The 22,619-nt window shown below is 36.3% G+C and overlaps 3 protein-coding genes across 4 annotated transcripts; 2 read left to right on the top strand and 1 right to left on the bottom strand.

Moving 5' to 3' along the window:
- The first annotated feature begins 2,680 nt into the window (after positions 1-2,680).
- Positions 2,681-12,649, top strand: LOC132277909 (eukaryotic translation initiation factor). Of its 2 annotated transcripts, XM_059779750.1 has the most exons (10): positions 2,681-2,835; positions 2,957-3,143; positions 4,696-4,767; positions 5,427-5,522; positions 6,409-6,636; positions 9,804-9,898; positions 10,224-10,311; positions 10,431-10,781; positions 10,882-11,124; positions 11,205-12,649. In XM_059779750.1, exons 2-10 carry the CDS (start codon positions 2,973-2,975, stop codon positions 12,249-12,251), a joined length of 2,391 nt encoding a protein of 796 aa, XP_059635733.1. In that variant the 5' UTR covers positions 2,681-2,835; positions 2,957-2,972; the 3' UTR covers positions 12,252-12,649. The 2 variants fall into 2 exon arrangements, with proteins under 2 accessions (XP_059635733.1, XP_059635732.1); XM_059779749.1 differs by having other exon boundaries at positions 2,681-3,143.
- Positions 12,650-13,046: 397 nt separating this feature from the next.
- On the top strand, positions 13,047-18,921 carry LOC132277911 (protein MULTIPOLAR SPINDLE 1). Its single transcript, XM_059779751.1, has 10 exons — positions 13,047-13,384; positions 13,487-13,544; positions 13,655-13,801; positions 13,901-13,966; positions 14,276-14,355; positions 14,455-14,509; positions 14,822-14,935; positions 15,729-15,921; positions 18,216-18,286; positions 18,529-18,921. The coding sequence occupies exons 1-10, from the start codon at positions 13,214-13,216 to the stop codon at positions 18,711-18,713; spliced, it is 1,140 nt and encodes a 379-aa protein (XP_059635734.1). The 5' UTR covers positions 13,047-13,213; the 3' UTR covers positions 18,714-18,921.
- A 1,877-nt stretch (positions 18,922-20,798) lies between these two features.
- On the bottom strand, positions 20,799-22,619 carry LOC132277907 (F-box protein SKIP1). Its single transcript, XM_059779747.1, has 2 exons — positions 22,209-22,619; positions 20,799-21,592 (listed from the first exon to the last, which is right to left on the bottom strand). The coding sequence occupies exons 1-2, from the start codon at positions 22,559-22,561 to the stop codon at positions 21,019-21,021; spliced, it is 927 nt and encodes a 308-aa protein (XP_059635730.1). The 5' UTR covers positions 22,562-22,619; the 3' UTR covers positions 20,799-21,018.

Here is a 22,619-nt window from a genome sequence, read left to right as displayed (position 1 = left end):
ATTTGTTTGACAAAAATAATAATTTAAATAAATAAATATATAATAAATCATTTTGTCTAAAAACACACGAAGGCCTTCGAATTTACTTTGTGATCAACCATAATCAATACAAAATAAATACAAGTAGCAATGATGCAAATATTGAAAATATAACCCTCTAACTATTAATTACATAACTACCCAGAGTGTCGGTCTAAGGATCCCGAAGAATCCGCCGAACAAATCAAAGTAATTATTAAGTAATAAAAGAGTCTATACTTTTCTCATGCTTAAGAGTCAAATGCCATGACGGTGATAGGGAGTAATTGCATACGACGGCTCTCGCAATATATCTCAACCTAACGCGGATCCAGTTCAAGTCTTAATTAATTATGAGTCCATCCATAATTACTGACTATGAACAATTTATAATTACTATTTATATATCATGCATTGATTGTCATCATATACATATATATAAATATTTCTTGTAATTATATGGACACTATCAATTTCATAGTGAATCGAAACATAATACATTGAATTCACCAATTATATAAATCATAAATATTTCAGATATGTCAGGAACATATATCACTACAATCCAGATAGGAATTTACTATGCCAGGGCATATAAATCCCAACAGTTATGATCTCGAATTGACCTCGAGCTAAGTCTATAACCGAACGAGTCAAGTTTTAATCAAATTGAGTTTAAATTAAGTCTATAAACGAACGAGTCAAGTTTGAACAGACTCAAACTCGACTCGATTCATTTGTAATTTTAATTTTGCATTAATTTTATTTTGATAATTTTGGTTACTCCAATTTTGTCCTTTTAAAATAGACACCTAAATTTAAATTGGTGTTCATGGGTCTTGCGTGATTTACATCCTTAATATTATATAACAAGTGTTGCGTAAACTTTAAAGTGTGAATTGGGTTCCGTTTAAAAAAAAAAAAAGTGAATTGGGTTCCCAACCCGTACGTATTTTCAACTAGAGGAGGCCTAATAAAAAGGTTGTAGAAAGTAGAGTAGTAAAGCCAGAGCGGACGTAACCGCCACGTGTGTGTCAATGGACTTCACTGTCGCTCGCGGATTTAACTAGATGGTGCCACGAGTGCGCCGAACCTCGATAAGATTGGGTGGTCGGGTGTGGGGTCCATTTGTTGTAACTGGTAAAAAGTAGGGCAAACAAAGAGTTAGAAGACGCCGCATTTTTGTTTGGAAACGTTGAAGTTTTTGGCAAAGAAGCCACTTGAAAGGGTAAGTAAGTATCTAGTTGTGGTGAAAGTACTACTAATTCCTCAACTGTGGTGAAAATACCACCATGCCATTGCTTTTTCTTATATTTCTTGTCTTCACCTAAGCATTTTTTTTTTTGTTTTTTCCATTCTTTTTGGCATTTTTTTGTTTTCTCTTTTTCGTTCTTTTGGAAAAAATATGGCTTGGTCTAAATCTAGTCCAAGTTAAAGCCCATTCTTTTGGAACAAATGCAATCTGGGTTTGAGTTAAAAAATTGTAGTTAAATTCAAATGTTACTTGAGGTTAACTTCAATTGATGTTACAAGTAATTTAAAATTGCCACATGAAATTTTTGACCTGAAAAAATGTGCCATTGACATGAACATTTGAAAGTAATTAAAATTGATTTTGAATAAAATTTTCTCAATTTTAGCTCAAATTCGTTAATTTGAGTATATGATGGTTCTAAGTATTCTAATTTTTTTGATGTCATTAATTAAGTTAGTTAGCTTGAGTTGAGTTGAAGTCCGTTTAACATAGCTTGAGTTGAGTTGAAGTCCGTTTAACATAATTGTGCACACATATATCTTTGTATATTCATGAATTTTTTGTTATTCACTCATTTTTTTATTAAACAATGTTGAGAATAATCACTTAGTGGTGATTGGACAATCACAATATACAAGGAATTTGCATGATTGATTTTAAATCAGTCACATCAATTGTTATATTTTTTATTTTTTATTATTATTATTTTTTTTATGTATTAAATTAGTTAAAAATCAACCGCAAGAGTTCCTCAAGTGTTGGGCAACTATTATTGGGCTGCTACTAGCATAACTCTTTTTTATTATTTTCTTTATAAGTTCACTCAAAAGTCAAAACTTTGATTGTCTTCTTGATTTAATTACATTTTTATTATTAGTTTTATTATGATTTTGATAATAGTTTTATGATTCTTACACACTTGACATGGTATATTTGTCTATTTGGTTGTCATTTCTCTAATTTTGATAAGAGAAGCCATTGAAAATCATGCCCATCATTTATAATTTTGTAGAGCCAAGATCACTAAAATAAATAATTAAATCTTGAGTTTAGTGTAATCTTGTACCATAAAATTATAGAAAATTATATGAGGATCGTTATAGGAAAAAATAAATACCCGCTAAATGTTATTTATAACACCAAATAACTTTTTTCTCTCTTAATTTAGAAATAATTTGACTTTCACAACAACATGTTTTTACGAATTAATAACATTAAAAAATATATATATATATATTATGTTGGGTTTGGCCAACTGAAGTTTCACGAGAATATGAGGGCAAATTGGTCAACTAAAACGAAAGAATATCTAATACCTCAATAAAGTTAGGACACTGACGTAATTTAAAAATAGAGCGACAACTATAGTAAAAACCTAAATAAGAAGAGTGAAAAATTCCACAGTGACCACCAAATAAAGGAGGGTCTTTCTCTCTCCTTTGGCACCTCAAACCTCTCTCTTCACTTTTTGCTCTTCGGAGAGGAGAGAGAGAAATTCCAGAACTCTCCCGTCCTGCTCAATCTCCCATCCTTTCCCCAAGGGAATCTCTATCACTCTCTATGTACACTTTCTTTCTCTAAAAAAAATATATCTTCAATCAATCTGATTCAGTGTATTCGAATCGCTGATTCTGTTGTTTTTCCTATATCTTTTTTGATCGACGGCGGCGATTGGCTTTAAAGACTGAGAGATCGAGTTATGCAGTCTGATCAGACGGTGTTGAGCTTGAGACCTGGTGGTGGTGGAGGCAATCGAGGCAGTAGAGTCCTGGGCCCTCGCTTCGAGTCTTCGGCTTTCGCTTCTTCTCTCTCATCTGATCTTCCGGTTCTTCGCCCTCATGGCGGTGCTCCTCCTTCTTTCTCTATCAAGGTAAATTCTTTCTCTTTCCTTCCATGGATCTACGGGTTTCATCCGTTCTTATCACGCTTTTGGATGCTTTTTAGCTCTTACATGGTTCTTGTTCGTGTTTTCAACTGTTTCATGTCATCGGATTTCGTGTGTGTGTGTGTGTATATATATATATATATCATCTATATCTTTGTGATTGACTAATTTGTTTTATGTTTTCTAAATGATACTCTGCGACGTCATTGATTTAGACACGTTTTAGCTTAACAAAAAGAGAAGGTTTAGCTATAACTTATGTTTCTTCTATTGAGGAAGTGATTTGATTTTTATGTGAAATGGATTCTAGTGCAATCTTGGGTTACATTATCTGCAACCTGATAGTTCATGTTTAGTTTCTGTTATATATTGCATTCCGAATTCAGATATTGATTATCTTATATTAGTTGAATGTTGTTATATTTTTTAAGTCATATAGACTAATGGCATGTGTGTGTGTGTGTTTTTTTTTTCTTTTTCTGTGTAGTTCTGTAAGTTTTGTTTATAAGTTCGCAGGAAGGGAAAAGAGAGAACACTGTCACTCATAAAAAATTAAAAATTAAAAAAAGAAAAGAAAAAGAAAAACACTGGTTTTTCGTAGGAAAAAACTATAACTATTTAAGTCTTCCAATAAGTTTCCAAAATTGTGTGGGCTTTAAAAAGGTGTCAGTGGGATCGATCAAGAATTCTTTAAGTTAATGTACTAATGATTGGCGGGGCTTATTATAAGTGCACCCACTGTAAATATGGAGATGGAGAAACGCATGGGCTTTAGGTAGGCATGCCATGAGTATCAAGTTGTTGTTAAAGGACTTGCAGGCGTGCAAGCTCCACAAGGGATCATTTATGAAAGAAAGTTGAGGTGTTCATGCTTGTGATGGGAGGTATGAAAAATAAGGACCAACTTTGTCATTGATCCCATCCAATATTAGGAAATGGTTGACAAAGCAATTGGTAGCATGCAATTGGTTCATTTTTATAATGTGCCATAGAAGAGTAGATGCATTTTCATAATTGGTATAATGTGATTGTTGCATGACTTTGCTATTGCAGGTGTTTGTTTTATTCGGGAGTGGCTGTTTAGGATGCCTTTGCATTGTTAAAAATGTCTTTAGTTTTTCTGAACTGACATGTATATCAGCATCATTCGTGCATATTATCACCGTGAATGCTCCAAATTTCTAAGCAACATTATTCTGCATATGACTTGTTGCATGTCAGGTACTGACTGTACTATACTTGGATGCTCATTGAATTAATTAGAATTATTGGTTACCTGTCTACTAAGTATTTTAGGCTTCCTTATTGATTTCAGTTAGACACTTAGCTGATGTGAAATAATTGTGCACTTTCTTTGACATTGAGTGTAGCAAAAACTTATCGAATGATGTTTTACTCAGCTTATCATTGAAATAAGTTATTCCATGTTTATTTTCTTGATTTAAAGATGATGATGTTGATTAATTATTTGTTTTTGTAAACTAACTAGTGGTTGTAGAATTTGACTCCTCTTGGTTCTGTACTTTTCTTGTCGTAGACTGGAGACTCCCGGTTTGAGGGTCGTGAGCGTGTTCGGTATGCTCGAGACGAGCTTTTACAACTTAGAGAGGTAATTTTTAATCTTTTTTTTCGTAATTCTTATATGCAATACTAGCTTGGTGGCATTCTGGCATTGGAGGAGATGTTACTGTTAGTTCATAAATGCTTTATTTGCATAGTTGTTTATTGGTCGGTTGCAAAATTGTAGGGAAACATGAGAAGTGGACTAGATATCTATTTATACATTTATGGATCTTCCTTATATATTGCCCGTGCTATTTGCCTTATTTACTGTGATATCCTTATCTGCCGTTTGCCAATGAAAAAATAGAACTCTATAATTTGTTATATTCCTATTCACTAAATACATCTTTTCTTTCCTTGTCCTTTCCTTTGTATTTATGTTCTTCTATTTATTTCCTCGGGTTCTCATGGACATTTGCAACTTGCAAAGAAGCAGATTTTAGTATTTTTTTATTTATTATATCAGACAATCACTTCCAACGGTGCTTATTGTTTTCTTCCTGATGAATAACATCATAGCAAGAGTGGTAATGGTTCCATATATTATACATTTCCTTCTGACCTGCAATGTTCTTAATTGTCATGTGAAGCAAACAATTTATCCTTTGTTTACATACTAATTTCAATCTTACTTGGTAACGGAGGCGTGCAAAGGTTTCCTCAGGCCGGACGGAGAGTAATCTGATTATGCTTATTTTCTTATAGATTGTTAATATCCCCGAGGACATTCTGAAGATCAAACAAGAAGTTGAAGCTGAATTTTTTGGTGAAGATCAAAACTGGGTTCGTGGAGAAAGTAATGTGAGTTTCTGTTATACTTTGATGCTTGTAGTGTGTATATACGTATGTATTCTTTCAGGGGTGCGGATATGGGACCTTATGAACAAAATGATCAATTTGTTGCAACAAGTTTTAGATCTTTATGCTTGTCTTTGGCTCTTTGTTTTTGCCAAGTAGTGACGGAGCCAGGCTGGCCCATTAATTGTTTTTAATAGATATAGGCATATTAATGCTCCACCTAAAATTATTTTATTTTTTCTAAAAATCTCTCTAATTCTTTCTTACTCTTCTTCCTCTTCATTTTTTTGGCCCCCCATGGGGTCCAGGCTGTCCCATTAAAATTTTAAAAAGATATATGCATATAACTTGTAAAATATTACATAATGCTCTCCTAAAAAAATTTTTCCTAAAAATATCTGTAATTCTTTCTTTCTTACTCTTCTTCTTCATCTTCAATTTTATTAAATAAATTTGCATTCCTTTTCTTGAATCAAATCCTAACTTTTTTAAAAAGGTTATTTTTACCATACATGCTTAAAGATAGTCTTCTAAGATTAATCCTATATATATAATATTCCAACAAGCTCCTTTTTTGGGTAAGTAGGAATCATCTTACAAATTTGTTGTGAATTTACAAAAAGAAACATTGTATAGTACTACCTTGGTTGATTTCTGTGGCCATAATCAAACCAATGCCCCAATATTGATTGTCGGTCAATATTGTATATTAAAAAATCAACATACCCAATATTTAACCAACACAACCACCACACCATTCTTTTATTAGATATTTCACTACACCGTCGTCACTCAGTTTAGTTGATTTTTTATTTTCTTTTATAGTTTATCTCTATTATCTTACCTTCTGTGACATTTCTCTACCTTCTGTGACATTTCTCCTTTGTAGCTGCAAAATCAATCACAGGGTCGATATTCGGAGCCAGACAATCGTGACTGGCGTGGTCGATCTGCACAATTTCCTACATCTGGAGAAGAGAGGTCCTGGGAAGCTATTCGAGAGAATAAGGAGTTTGGTGGTCGATTTGACTCTAGACAGCAGGAAACGATTCAATATAATCGTCAAGACCAACTCAACTCCCAGTTTGCGAGGACACAAACCTCTTCAAACCAAGGGGTAACACAATGTTCTTCAGCTAATTCAATGGTCTATTTACTTCACACCCATATTTTTTGTAGTTGACATTTAGTCTCATGGAATTATTTTGGTGCCTGGATTAATGTGTATAAATATTTTTGGTTGCCTAAAATTGCAACTACACGGAAGTTAATTTTTACTGGTGAGTTCAATGATTCTCATGACACAACATTTGATGAAGCAGTTCAATTGTGTTGTGTCTTCTTTTTACTCCCTCCGTCCCAAAATAAGTCCCTATCTTTCCTTTTTGGGATATCCCAGAGTAGGTATTCCTCTTGTAAGATCAGGGTAAAAAAATTGAAGCTTTCCTAAATTATCATCAAGTTTATTAATTTTTTTTGTAATAATTTTTCTCTTCTAAATTAATGATATTTACCTTTAATTTTTAGAGGACTAGTTTTGGAAATGCAAAGGGGGAAGCATTAAATGCATGTTTCCTTAAATGGTAGGAGTCCCAAAAGGGACACTTATTTCGTGTTGGATTATTTGACATCTTGGAATTTTAGTAATTGTTCAGTTAATAGAGCTAGCATACTGCATACCATGTGATCCTTATTTAGTGCCTATTTGTTTCATAATACATCATCCATGTTTACTGCATACCAGGTGATTATGTGACATTTTTGTTTCATCATGCACGTCTAAAATTTAATGGCTGCTAGACCTTCTCCTAGTTCATTATGCAGCCTTGAGCTTTGGTTCACCAAAATAAAGGAGGACAACCTGATGGATTTGAATTTTTTATTGGTTTAGTAAAAAAATACTTTTTGTGGCAATTCAGTTTTGTTTACCAAACAAAAGAATTTTGCTGGGAATTTTTTACTTGTTTTTGAATGAGATGTCAAGTCAAATGTTGGCTTAAATCTCATCCTCCTTTGGAAATTCCAAATAACTCATCCTCCTGTCTAGTTGGATATATTATTTGTTCATGGTTGAGATATGGGTTGGATTTACCTTGTGGTCTAAGTCTCGCATTTTGCGAATATAATAATTTTAGTTTATTTATTAAAGTAGATCACTTCGATTATAAGAATATTCGTTTTGGATTTGGTAGAACAAATTTTTTTGGAAGAGATTGTTGTGGTGGATATACGGGCTATTGACAGTTTTACTTTTATGTGTTGCTCCTAAAATGGTGTGTGTTGGTGATGATGGGACTAATGTAGAGAAAGTGGTGCAGCAGTGATGTTACCAGTGGTGATGATAAATAGTATTGTGACGTAAAAAATTAGTGATGTGGAGGTGTTACTTGGGGCATGGCAGCATTTTTATGGATGTGTTACTTGTGATAGGGGTGTGGGCTGTGTTGTAGAAGTGGTGAAGATGGTGATATTAGTTCCAGACTTAGTTATGGTGTTGCTTCAACGAAAATGGTGGCATCTTTTATTATGAATGGCGAACCGGTATTAGTGGCGCTAAAGGTAGTGGGTGCCAGTGTTAGTATTTGTGTTTGCAAGGCGTTTTAGGCTTTCAGTTGTGCAATTGTGGTGGTGGTGATCTGGGAGTAATTGAGCATTGGTCTTGTTACTTGCTAGTCTGGGAGCTCTGGTTTATCAAGGCAGTATAGGAATCGGAATTAATTAGAGACGTTAGATGTGACGTCCCACATCGCTTGGGGGGAAAAGTTCCTGGCATTTATATTTGTGGACCACCGTTAACCATGCAGACGCGTTTTGAGCAAAACCGTGAGCCCGAGAGGAGAGAGTGCAAAGCGGACAATATTTACATGGTTCAAGACAGTCTGTGACAAATGGTATTTGAGCCAATCCCCAACCGGAAATGGGGGGCGTGCACAAGCCTATGCGCATCAAGCGAGGACGCTAGTTCCCAAGAGGGGGTGATTGTGACGTCCCACATCACCTTTTTGGGGGGTTGAATTCCTGACATTTTAGCGAAACCGTGAGCACTGAGAAGAGTGTATTCAAAGTGGACAAATATCTACATGGTGCGGGGTGGGTTGTGACATTAGATGTCTTACTTAGGATGCTGTTGTCTTTGTGTGGTTTGTTTATATGTTCAGAATGTTGATTGAGATGGAAGGTCAATGGAGAGTGGAGGATTTGGATGGCTTCGTTGTACTGTGGTGTTTTTAAGTAGGCATCAAAGTTTTCTTGGAAAGTAATTTGGTATTAGTATCATAAAAAATGTCTTCCTTGGCGCACAATCATAGCAGATTTGGAGACGATCTTGTGAACCAATAATCTATGCTGTTCTAGTGGAAGATGAGGAGACTCTTGACCATCTATGTGTGGTGGCTATTAATCTTTGGTGTGTTTTGCTCTCTTGTCGGGGTATATTGGATTTTGCCAAAATTGGTTGGGTGAGGTGCTGGGAAGTTTGTAATGGATGTGCAAGTAGAAGAGTGAGACAGGATTGAAGAACTATGCTATTATGTCTTATTCGGCATCGAAGGAGTATTGCTGACATTGAGATGTTCGGTCACAAATTGAAAAAAATGATGTTTAGTTTGCCCGAGTTGTGGCTTTGGGAGAATTCTCCAACCCCTTAAGATTATTTTGCCTATTTTAAAAATCATAGAAGGGTTTTGATGGGAGATTGGCCCTATATACTTTGCACGTTCATAAATTTGCTCCCTTGGTGGTCTGAGTGGAGGTGGCATGACAATGAATGATGGTGATGATGTTGGAGAGGTAGTGGTATCAGTTGCAAGCCCCCCCACTCACAAAAACCACCACATCCTCCCCTCTCACCTTATAGCACAAATTATATTTGATGCAGCAGTCTCTTTCCTTATGGTGTTTTAAGCCTATTTCATTTTCAAAACTTATAGGAAGTGACCCTTTATCTGAGAAAAGGGCACCACGAACTCATTATTTAAGATGGCCCAAAAATTAATAAATAGCTTTGAATGTTTTCATCTCCATCTCCAATTTTACAAACTAAATGCACCATTGAAAGTAGAGGTATTACTAAATGTAGCTTTGAATGTTTAGGTGGGCTTGTTTTGGAAATATTCTTCTAACCTCTTCTGACTTTTGGTGATTTCGATATTATCTTTTAGTTGTCAATGTTAGGTGGCTCTGTTTTGTTAAATTGTGGTGTGCTTGCCATGCAAATTTTGGCCCTTGTGCATGTATAGTTGCTTTTTGGAATTAATATCGACTCACGTCTTGTCTTTGAACCAGGTAGGACCTACTGCTCTAATTAAGGCTGAGGTTCCATGGTCTGCTCGAAGGGGGAATCTTTCCGATAAGGAACGTGTCTTAAAGACAGTAAAGGGGTAATTTATGTTGAAGATCTATTATTTGATTTCCTAATATCTGCATTGGCAACCTTTTGGCAACAATTGATTCCTGAATGTAGTCTGAAAAGTAGTGAAGATCCTGAAATTTTAAAGACGCTCCTTGAATTAGGTGAATGTGAAAAAGATAACCAGAAAAAGAATTACTGGCTCTGGAAACTAATAATATCATACAGAACTGCATTCACGTCATTTGACAGCAGTCTTTAATTGATGATTGAATATAACTAAAGATAAGTATTTCTAGATGACTTGCATTTTAGGCCAAAAACCCATGCTGAGTAGTCTTTTGTTTGACGCGCAGTATACTCAACAAGCTAACCCCAGAGAAGTTTGATCTTCTCAAGGATCAGCTAATTGAATCTGGGATCACATCAGCTGATATTTTGAAGGTTCCTCTTTTTCATACATATTTGTGCCTGATCTATATATATATATAATTTTTCTATAATGATGTTATTTTTTTTTATTGCGACTGTAAAATCTAATGTTGTTTCTGCTAGTGATGCAGGGAGTTATCTCCTTGATATTTGACAAGGCCGTGCTGGAACCCACATTTTGCCCAATGTATGCTCTTTTGTGTTCCTATCTCAATGAAAAGCTCCCCCCCTTTCCATCTGATGAACCAGGAGGGAAAGAAATCACCTTTAAGCGAGTCCTCTTGAATAATTGCCAGGAGGCATTTGAAGGTGCTGACAAACTACGGGCAGAACTAAGGCAGATGACTGCACCAGAGCAAGAGATGGAACGGAGAGATAAAGAAAGAATGATGAAGCTTCGCACTCTTGGAAACATCCGTCTAATTGGGGAGCTTTTGAAGCAGAGGATGGTGATGGAAAAGATTGTTCATCACATTGTTCAGGTTCTTGTTGGAGCTCATCTTAGACCTACTCTGTTTTACATTATTTTGAAATTTCTTGATTATTTCTGTATGCTTTATAATTATTTGTTATTTAAAACAGGAGCTTTTAGGACATGATAGTAAGACTTGTCCCGAGGAGGAAAACGTTGAGGCTATATGTCAGTTCTTCAACACCATAGGTAAACAGCTTGATGAAAGCCCTAAATCACGGCGTATTAATGATATTTACTTCAATCGATTGAAAGAATTATCAACGAACCCCCAGCTGGCTCCACGTCTGAGGTTCATGGTTCGGGATGTTCTCGATCTTCGTTCAAATAACTGGGTCCCCAGGAGGGAGGAGGTAAACTCTCATGGCTCATCAACTGCTATTATTAGATTTGTTGTTGGTCTAAATTTGTAGTCTTTTCCTTAACTATACAGATTAAAGCCAAAACCATCACTGAAATCCATTCGGAGGCGGAAAAGAATCTGGGGTTGCGTCCTGGTGCTACAGCAAGCATGAGAAATAGTCGTATTGTTTCTGGTGGTCCGGGGAGTATTAGTCCTGGGGGCTTCCCCATTAACCGTCCTGGAGCTGGGGGTATGATGCCTGGAATGCCAGGAACCAGGAAGATGCCGGGGATGCCCGGAGTTGATAATGACAATTGGGAAGTTCCTAGGTCCCGGTCAACGTCAAGGGGTGATGTTTCAACTATTCAGTCCATTGGACGTGTCCAGCCACCATTGATTGGCAAGCCTACATCATTAAACTCAAAATTGCTTCCTCAGGGTAGTGGTGGTCTTGTAAGTGGTAGGACTAGTGCACTGTTGCAAGGCAGTGGTGGCACTCCTGTCCGTTCGCCTAACCTTGGTTTTGGTATGGATCCTGCATCCCAAGTTCCTGCGCCTTCCAAACCTGTTCCAACTTTGTCTGCGCTTCCAGTTGCTGAGAAACCTATGGCTCCTGCAGCAAGGTTGAATCTGGATGAACTTAGGAGAAAAACACTCTCTCTTCTGGAGGAATATTTTAGTGTCCGCATTTTAGATGAAGCATTACAGTGTGTGGAGGAATTGAACTCCCCAGCTTACCACCCCGAGGTTGTCAAAGAAGCCATTTCCCTGGCGCTGGAGAAAAGCCCGCCCTGCGTGGAGCCAGTTGCAAAACTTCTGGAGTACTTGATTGCCAAGAAGGTCCTCACGGCTAGGGACATAGGGACTGGATGTTTGCTGTATGGTTCAACATTGGATGATATCGGCATTGATTTACCAAAAGCACCTAATAATTTTGGCGAGATCATTGGGAAACTAATTTTGGCTGGGGGATTGGACTTTAAGGTTTTGAAGGAGGTGCTGAATAAGGTGGAGGATGAGGGGTTCCGGAAAACAATATTTGTAGCTGCAATGAGGATTATCACTTCCAGTTCTACCGAACGAGGGATATTGGATTCACAAGCATCTGATATTGAGGCCTGTGAGAGCCTACTGTAGCGAGCCTAGATATCAAAATCGTTGGATATTTTCAACTTCTGTAATTTCATAAATGGAACGTTTGCCATCATTTTCACTTTTCACAAATGCACCTTCCATTTACACCCCCCATTGGAGACAAGCACAACTGTATTACATTATGTGATAAAAGGTGGAGCTGCTGAGAACAGGTGATTTTGCTGTATATTGTCGGAGGTCATACTGGGGTCTTCATCAAAGAGATTTTGCTCTCGAGTGTGGCTAAATCATATGCCAAAGTAGCTCGGGACACGTGGCCTCACATGAGACCTAGTTGTTTTGTATTTGATTAGTTTTTTGTTTTTTAATTTTTATTCTGGACTGGAGTTATTTACTGTTCAAGTTCATAAATGACATAGCTTTACCATTGCATTGCATTACCTTGAAAGGAGAATAGAATTTTGTATTATGCTTTTTCCTTGTAGCATGTGAACAAATTTCCCTTTGGCATCCATTATTCTTTTGCGGGGTGGCCTGTTTTACTTTTACGTTTGGTTGATATTTAAGTTGTCTTTTATTTGGTTGGTGCGGTAGATATTTTGCTTGTAATTTGAAATGTTTTCAACTCCTACTTGGTCTTTGAGATTCTCTAGTTAGAAATTTTTTGTCATTATACATCTGACAAAAAAGCTTGAGCATGATGGACAAGTTCTACCTGACAAAAACAAAATTTTTTCACCCTTTTCATTTTATTTTTCTTCTAACAATACACTCCATTATTTTTACCAATTCTTAATCAAAATCGAGTTTCTGAATAAGCGTAAATATAAGTACAATAAAATCCACACAAATACAGTGTAAATGATAAAACTTGATTCCGCCGCGAAACGATCTGTCTATAACAACCCAGCAATGGCACTGTGGTGTAAAAAAAGCGGCAATCTACATTAACAGACTTTGAATAAGTGCAATCAAAAGCTACCGCGTATTTGAAGAGAGAGAGAATGTCGTCATCGGAGAAGCAGCAAAGGGATAGTAATTCGAATGAATCTATGAAGATGGCAATAGCAGTGGCATTTCTTCGATCAAAGCTGGGCCAAAACCCGCCTTCTACAGATCATCCATCTTCGTCCTCTGCTTTCTCTAAATCCGACGCTCAGAAATGGAAGCGCAAGGTCCACTTCTCTTCTAATCCTTTTACTCTCTCTCTTAGATCGAATCTCTCTCTTAGATCGAATTTAAAACCCTAATTTCGTCGTCATTGATGGACTTTTCAGGCGAAGGAGCGTAAACAAGAGCTTTTGAGGCTCAAAGAAGATCTCAAGGAGGCCGAAGGTTCGTAATTCTCTTCTCTTTCTCTCTCTCTCTCTATATATATATACACGAATGCATCTTGGTCTTTGTGTTTTAATGAGCTTTATATTGTTTTTTCTCTTTTGTTACAGATGGTTTACATTATGATTTGTTTCCGGGAAGTGCGTCTTGCAAGTGTTATTTCTTTGATAATTTGGGCAAATTGAGCCCTAATCGGTTTGGAGACGGTTGTGATCGGAGATTTAATGATGTTTTGCGCCGGAGATTTCTCAGACAAGGTCACAATACATTTCTGCTGCTCCTCATAATCTTCATCTTCTTATCCAATATCATGTATGTTGCTTTGAGAACCAAATGCTTTTGATTTTACTTTGCAGTTCGACTGAAGGAAAGGAGGAGGAGAAGAAGAACAGATGGTTCCACTCAGCCGCAACCTTTCTTTGGTATATGAACTACTTGGTTATACTAGCACTTTCGTTTTAGTTTACTTGGAAGTTTGATAATTTGTACTGCAGAGCCCAGTGCTTGGAAAATTGTACAATTTTCTTATCTTGTAATGATACCTAGGTTTTGTTTTCCCCTAAAATATTTAGCAGTAATTTTATGAGTTTTTGGTGTTGCCTGGGACTCGGAAAAGAATTGTGCGCTGGGTAAAGGTGGAAAGTTGACACGCTAGTGCTCAAATAGTTTAAGCAGAAATATACAATTTCTTTTTCTTAGTTTTATTTCTAATGTATTCTATATAATTGCAGATTATAATACTGAAAATGAAGCGGAGCAGCTTAGAGACTCAGTTGATTTTCTCGTGGAGCTTTGTGACAGTGTTTCTCCTGTCAGAGTGCATTACTCCTGGCTCCATCATCTGCTTTCCTTCCACCATTCGCACTTGCTTTCTTATTCTAAAAACACATTTTCAATTTCTGTTTTGCAGGTGGAGGCTGCCAATTTTACAAATTGGTCGCACCAAGCTGTAGACTTCATTCTAGGTAGTGACCATCACCTTCTTTATACTACCAGACTTTTTTTTGAACTATATCAGTGTATTAAAATTTGGTTTTATGATCTATCTTGTTAATGTATTGTTCTCCTTACAGTAAACCATGGATTATTTTTTTTGTGGTTTTCATTTCTATAAATTTTCAATGATATGTCGACGAATTTCATTTCTGCTTTTAGTTAAAATTTGCTTTACTATAAAGGGCTGCAGCATAGGCCATCACTCACCATACACGCACGAGTTTAATTTTCTTTTTAATGTTTCATGTCCTTTTAATGGTGTTATTTGCTTTATTGTGAAGCTGCATTGAAGAATCTTTCATCAACGGGAAAGAACTTAGAATCACTTGAAGGACTTGTCAGCAGCTTAATTGTGCGTTTGGTTAGGAGAATGTGTACTACCTTACAGGAAGATGGTAAACATTTAGATGTATTTTTTTTATTTTATTTTATTTTTTTAATTTTTAATTTTTTATTTAAGCTGTTTTAAACTTTTTTTGTCATAGTAGTTAGGTAAAAAGGTTTGAAGGCGATGTATCCTATTTCTAGCGTAGTCGTGCCTTCTCCCCAATTTGCAGTTCACAATTCTTCGTATCTGCAAGAATTGCATGCTTGGGAGTTGGGAATAGGCTAGTAAACAGCTAAGACATTTAGTGGTTCGAGTTTATTCCTACCAGCACCTGCTAGAGCACTGGGCAGTTGCCTTCTTTTTCAGATTTTTACTAATATTTTGCATACCATGCTTTCTTTTTGGTGATCAGAAGTTGATTAAAAGTTTCTACTACAAAAATTCTCACAATTTGATTTTGGTAGATTAAAATCTTCTCTAAATACTATTGTGATAAGAATCATCTTCCTTTTCTATTCTGTATTACATGAATAAAGAAAACAGTTCTTTCAAGAATTTATAGTTTATAGACTATTTTCTACAATTTATTTTTTTGTGGCAGTTGTATTTTTGGTTGATAAATATAAGCTGCATAAAATGAGATAGAACAAACTTGCCTTTGTAATTTCCTTTTCCTTTCACTTTATTACTGTTCTGTTTAATAGTTTCACATGCCTTGCTTGGGCTTACATCTAGTAATAGTATACTATCGTTGTCATTTTTTCCTCTCTATTCGTCTATCTAACTGCCATAAATTCAGCTCTTTTATTTTATCATGATCAATTATCCTTTTGTTTTCTGTTTCCAACATTCTGTTTCAGAATTACATCAATTTGACACTGATGCCCAAATCTTGGTTCAGCACTTAATCCGTAAGCTTGGAAGTGAGCCCTTTGTTGGACAGCGTGTGATACTTTCAGTTTCTCAAAGAATCTCTGCATTAGCCGAAAGTTTGCTATTTATGGATCCATTTGATGATGCTTTTCCCAACATGCATTGTTGCATGTACATGATGTAAGTGTCTTAAAATCATATATTTTTCAATTATTATCTCCTCGATGCCTAGACAACCATTTAAATTTTCTCCTTGTTGGAGACTGAACTTTAATAACCTGGCAATCATATTACTTTTTTTCTACAGATTTTGTTCGTACGTCACGTTATGTTTAAAATCACTCTTCATTAATTGAAATCTCTTTTATGAAGATTTTCTGCTTATGGCTGCAATTCCTTATTCGTTCTTAAATTTCTGTGGTTCTTTTTTTTCAATAGGGTTATTGGTTTTCTCCACTAGATTACAATCCTTGAATGCAAAATGTGGAGCTGTAGTTTATGTTTATTTTTTAATAAAAAAAAAACGAAAAAAAAAACATATTTTTCCTTTCTTTCTTTTCTTGTTTTGTCATGTACATGTGGAATTCAAGAATTGACTTATAATGTTTAGTTAGTTTGTCTGAAGATAATGCACCTACGTAGTTTTGACATTGGGAATCCACAATTATCGTGGGCAATTGTTTGATGTTGATCGTATCTCAGATCATCATTCCATCTCTTCATACTTGACAATTTCATGAGTTTAAATTACCTCATCGTACAGTATGTAACTTGTATAACAGTTCAATTTGTCTTCTTTTTTTTTTTTTTTCCCTCAATTCATGCTCTTATTCACTGTTTTATTTCAGATTCTCATAGCCTGTCATTTGTAGGGTTTCATTTCTGATTTAGTGTAGTTGGTCATTTGTGGATTGTTTCAAATATGCATTGATCTGCTTATGCATAGTAAGTCTAAGCTCCATCGTACATGTATGGATATGCGTAAGGATTATAGTATTATACAGATTTTCTCAATTCGCTAGAAACCGTTTAGATGTCCTGTTGTGACTGTGAAAGCAGTTACCTTTGTCGTGACGTTCCTGGATAATAATTTCTCAAAGCATTTTTCTGCATCTTTTATCCTTACCGGCATTGTTCTTATGTGTTACCGAACAAAGATGCCATATGATTATTGAAAATACTTGCTTGCTCATATCAGGTTCTGCCCCTGATTTGGTTTAGAGCGTGTTATTTTACTGCCATCAATTATTTTTCTGCTCTAATCTGGGTGTCTTTAAGTGTACCATTTTTTTCCTTTGTCTACTCGTTCTGTTATACATAATGGCTATTGTTTTTATGGTCCTGCGGCTCCTGCCATGATCATATTTCTATCCATGCAAGTTTTTGAGTATTATCCTATTGCTGTTTGTAGGTAAAAGATTCTGGTCTTTACCACATGTTAGCCACATAGGTAATTATTAACCATAATACATCATGGCATGTCACCTGGGGGTTTTCAAGGAGGGAATGCTGACTAAGAATGATGTCACGGGGGACCTATATATAGTGATTGGGTTACCACATGCATATTGGAGTCACCGCGTGTGGACTCATTCTCTTTATACCCGTGGATAATCACTTCTAGTGAGCAGGTATTTATGTACTCCAGGAGAGAGGTGGAAAGAGCCAATGAGACACGTGTCATTCTCTGGAAATGATACCACTCTAGACACACGTCCCCATCTTATTGGTTGTCTTTCACATGTGACTTCATCTATAAAAAACCTTCCAACTTATCAAATAAGAGTCCTCCTCTGTATAGAATAGCCCACTCCATTCTCACCCCTTGTTTCCTTTTTTGGTATAACATGTAACCTTCTATCACGAATCCCCCCTTCTACATTGTTCTTCTATCATCCTCTTCCAATTGTTGATGTTCTACGCCCAATTTGGCACCTACTATCCTCATTGACTCATCTTTTCTTCATCTTTTAGCTGGAATCCGACCTTTCTTCCCTGTCCTTCCGTTACTGAATTTTATCAGTGTTGAGTAGCTTGATAATTTGTTCCCTCAAGATTTTGCCTTCTGGTTAATGTTTCGACCTCTCTCTCCTAAGTATAGTTATCCACTTTCTGACCATCTCCACAGAAAGGCTGATTATGGTAGCAGCTAACATTCTTTCTTTGGGTTATTATTATCCTTTCTTCAAGCCAATAAAATATTATTAGTTCATTTGATGTTTACAAGATTGCTTTTCTATATTTAATTGCTTTGGTAATTAGCTTTTTCTTGTTTAATATGTAAATGACAAGATCCTGTGTGTGTCAGTACCAACTAGGAAAAAAAAAAAAAAAATGACAAGATCCAGTTCATTAAGGTGATGGCCACCATGCACTCTTGTATTTAAATTTGAAACCATATGGCCAACTTTGAGTGAGAATACTAAAATTTATTGTTTCCAGGAAAGTTGTCTCATTTGTTTTGTGGGTGGCAGGATCCAGCTTATCGAGTTCTTAATATCAGACTACTTACTAACTTGGTCAAGCAATGAAGATTTTGAGACAAGTACGAGTCCATTTTGGTCTATGTTAATCGACTTATTATTATTTTTCATTGTACTGTTATCAACCAATATAGCATTTCTCATACATATAAGCCCGAGAAGCACAGTGCCTAGTTTATAATTGAAAAATGAAGTGTAATTGCTAGTACTTGTCAGTTGTAAGAGGAGAAGCATTTTCTTTCAGAGATATTTAAAACTGGAATAATAAACAAATGGGAAAATGAATTTGTATGGTGATTTGCAGGGCTGTTTGAAGAGTTGTTGACATCAGTTCTTCATGCACGGAAAGCATTAGAACTCCTGGAAAGCAGGAGCGGGCTTTATGTGCTATACATGGATCGAGTGATTGGGGAAGTGGCTAAACAAGTGGGTCAGGTTTCATCACTTCAGAAGCTCAACCCGGATATTCTGAATAACTTGTTCCGCTAATTGCATCTGTGAATACATCAGCAATATAAGCCACATGGTTATAACTTTTCCACTTTGTCTAGTAATAGTAAATCTTTTGTCTGCCATTTTTTTTTTTTCTTTGAGAAGTTTCTGCTCGACCGTAACTGTAGTATTGGATTTGTTGAACCTGATTCACTAAAGGATATTTGGTCTCAGCATCACTGCTAGTAAGCTACCTTTGTGCCTATTGTACGAGTATTGTCACGACACAAACGTTCTTTATTCAAATTCTATAAGTTGTGAAAAGTTTTCACCTTAGAAAGGGTTTCTTTTTCGGAAGTCTTGTCTTTTGCCATTGTTGCTTGGATGTAGTGCATGTTTATCTCTTTATCATCCACTCTTGTCTTGCCGAATTAGGCGACTTTGGTGGTGCACTTAGCAACACTGTTGCCCCCACCCACGCACCCACCCACTTGATACATACATCTTTCTTTGAGACAGGGTACCTAATTTTGAATGTCCCATGCGTAATCCACTTAGTGGCCCATCCCAACCACCGCCACTTATGCCAATCTCTTAGTCCTCTCTCAATTTTGGTTGTCCTTCTCCAGCAAATTATCCGTTTGTTTGTTTAGCAGACATGATACGTTTCTTACTTTCTGCATCACTCATAATCCTCCTCTTACTATCAAAATCTTTTCCAAGTTCAGCTCATGAAGATTTTTCCACGTCACTGACTCGAATTCTGAGCCACCCACTGCAACAGGGGAAACTACAACCCATAGATGGTGGTGGCCAGCCTTGTTGTTTCCACAATCGAAAGTTTGGAGTCGAAATCAAGAGGAAGAGCCGCTTTGTTCCTGGTACACGTCCCAAAACGTCAACAGCGATTCCAACACAAATATCTTCACTCCAAATGTGTACCCTTCTTGGTTACGTAGTCGTTTTCTCTGGTTTCTTCTTCCTCTAATGATGTCTACTAATATATTGCTTCCGTGAATCTTTTATCTTTCTTCTGTGTTTTATTGGATGATTTTAAGATTTCAAATTGCAGAGGTGTGTACTCATGCAACAGAGGACCGCTTTCACTAAAGCTTCAATTCTATTCCTAAGGCGCCGATTAAATGTAATTAAATTTTTTTTTTTCAATGCTTTAATTTACCAGCTAGACTATATTCATATATTTGTTTATTTAAGAATTGTAATGTAAGTGGTTTAATCTATTATATTTGCCATTAGAATATAGAAAGCATGAAGTATTCAAACACCATGGAGGTTGGTATTCTTTTTAGCCTTATAGAGAGAGATCTGGAAAGAAGCCTTACGATGGTCTATATAAGAGCATTCCCAGCGCATAAGGATTTAGATAATATTGAAGGAAAATAGAGATTCAAGAGGTTTAGTGTCACATTTGGCACTTGTGGTCCCCCTTATATTTTATACTCAATTCTTCGAATGTGTAGAATCAAGTAGTCATTATACACTTGAAATGGTGGGCCTTGTGTGTACTTTTAATACTATAAAATAAATTGATTGGTGTATTAGTAGCATGTTACAAATTTTAAAATAATAAAATAAAAGTGTAGAGTAGAGTATAAAAGATTAGTGCACAACTAGATAAATAACCCTTCAAAAAATGTGTAGAACCATGTCACCACAATTATTGACATGGACACTTTGTGAAAGTGTAGAATGAGAATGGAGATGCTGCACTGGGAATGCTCTAAAAATGAAGGCAGAACTATCCATATATGTTACACAACAGAACAGTCCAAATTGTTCAGTTTTTCACCAAAATCGTACATTGACAGTAGAAATGTTGCTCATATTGCATTCGAGAAACCAAACAATGATGACAACATATTTCTTGTTCACGCAACATTAAACACGGGAAAAAATGAAATTCATGTCATTAGTAAACCCAAAAACCACCTTAAATATCCATCACGAACAATAAAGTCGAGCCCTAAGAATTCAAAAACCATAAGGAAGATACCCAAGACATAAAGGAAACCCCAAGAGATTTAGGCCCCCAAAGCATGATCAACAGAGATTTAAAATGGTAAAGCTGTAAGAAGACAAGATTTTCAGAAAAATAACTCACTCTAGTTAAGGCCATACATCTGATAACCAAACATCGAAATGTAAATTATTACGGAGTAATAAATAGAGCAAACCAGTACACAACATACATCATAGTACAAAGATGCTACATAACTTAAACAAGAGTCATATTTCATATGGATAAAAGATGAAAGTGGTGCAATAAACATGATATTTACAAAGGATTGTCCAATAACAATCACTTAATTGACGACCAATTTTTGTTTTCTTGCTTGCCTGATCAAATACGGAAGACATCGGTCTGGAATCGCTCATCGTACAACCTCCAATGGCCATATCTCTCCGTGTGGAAGACTGATCTAGGGATATAGAAATTAGGCTTTATAATAGTCTTCAAATGCTTCATACTGGAGGATGCATTTGCAATATCCCGACCTGTCACATTTGTGCACCCTGATACATCCAAATACTCAATGTTGAGACAGCCTTCAGAAATCAATGCAAGGCCTCGGGCGGATAACTTGGAGAACCGAAGTTCAAGGTGCATCAGATGGGGCATAAATTTTGCAATTGCAGAAGCTTCCGAATCCCCATCTTGAGGGCAGGCATCCAAATACTCCTTTGGGACAATTCCTATGTGTTGGGAAGGATCCATCCAATTCATCAGGTTCCGTTTCATAATTTTAAGGTTATGGCAGTTTCTTCCTAATAAAGCCATAGATTCATGAGATATTTCGTAGCAGTAGCTGATGTCAACTTCCCTAAGCTTGGGACACCCAGAAGCAATCTTAGCAACACAAGCATCAGTAACATTTGGGCAGCTCTTGATTGAAAGAACCTGAAGGCTTGGGCACCTTTGAAAAAGGAAATATATATATATATATATATATATATCAATTTCATCATTCAATCTCAAACAACAATAGCAACAAACAATGGTATATTTCGTCATTCGAACCTAACCTTAATGCAACAGTCACTACAAATTTGAAAAACGAAATTCAAGTGTTAATCCCCATATCCATCATTTCAGACCCAACCGAAAATACACACAAAAATCAATGACAGAAACCAAAACTAAGCAAAACTCAACTGCACACCTTTAAAAGCAAATTCGCCGGTAATATGATCAGAAAGAAAAACAAAAATAAAATAAAGCAGACAAAACTTCTAACTTGGAAAACATAATTAGGGAATGCCAAAATTTAATATCGAAATCTTAGCCCAACCGAGCAATAATAAATTGTTAAATTAGAAACACTAAAGACACCAATTGTTCATCCCAAACTGTGAAATATGCAACCAATTCAAACCCAAACAATAATCAAATGCAAAAAAAAATTCAAAACACATGATATAAGCAATCAAAACAAAGCCAAATTTCAATCAATAGTCAACCAAAAGAATTTTAAAATTCTAATTCAAATGAATACTATCAATCAAATCCCAGTCCTAAAAAAAATCACTTACCTCTCAGCTACCAGGGAGAGCGAGCGATCAGAAGAGTGTCTGACGCGAATTTCAGTAAGAGACCCATTGCTCCAAGCGATGACAGATCGCAGCATGGCGTCGATCTTTCTCTCGAAGTGTGGTGTCCACCAGAGAGGTGACTCGGTCGCCAATTCGAAGTGAGTTTCAAGATCGAAGATGGAGTAGAGACACGGGTCTGTAGAGGCGTCAAGCCACGATTTGCAGACGAACATGGCTCCTTTCCATCGGTCCTCCAAGTTGAGCCGCGAGAGGATGTTGATCAAGCACTCACGAGTTAACTCGGTCCATTGGGAGCTGAGTCCGCACTCAGACCCTTCTCCTTCGTCACCCATTTCGTAGCACGGTATCAAAATTCATGACATGGGGGAAGCTGTTTGAGTTTTGTCCATA

The sequence above is a fragment of the Cornus florida genome, unplaced genomic scaffold (assembly GCF_030987335.1).
Source record: "Cornus florida cultivar Cherokee Brave unplaced genomic scaffold, ASM3098733v1 CherokeeBrave_3.0.0_Hap2_Chr10, whole genome shotgun sequence".
Taxonomy (NCBI): domain Eukaryota; kingdom Viridiplantae; phylum Streptophyta; class Magnoliopsida; order Cornales; family Cornaceae; genus Cornus; species Cornus florida.
This window is presented reverse-complemented; position numbering and strand designations above follow the sequence as displayed.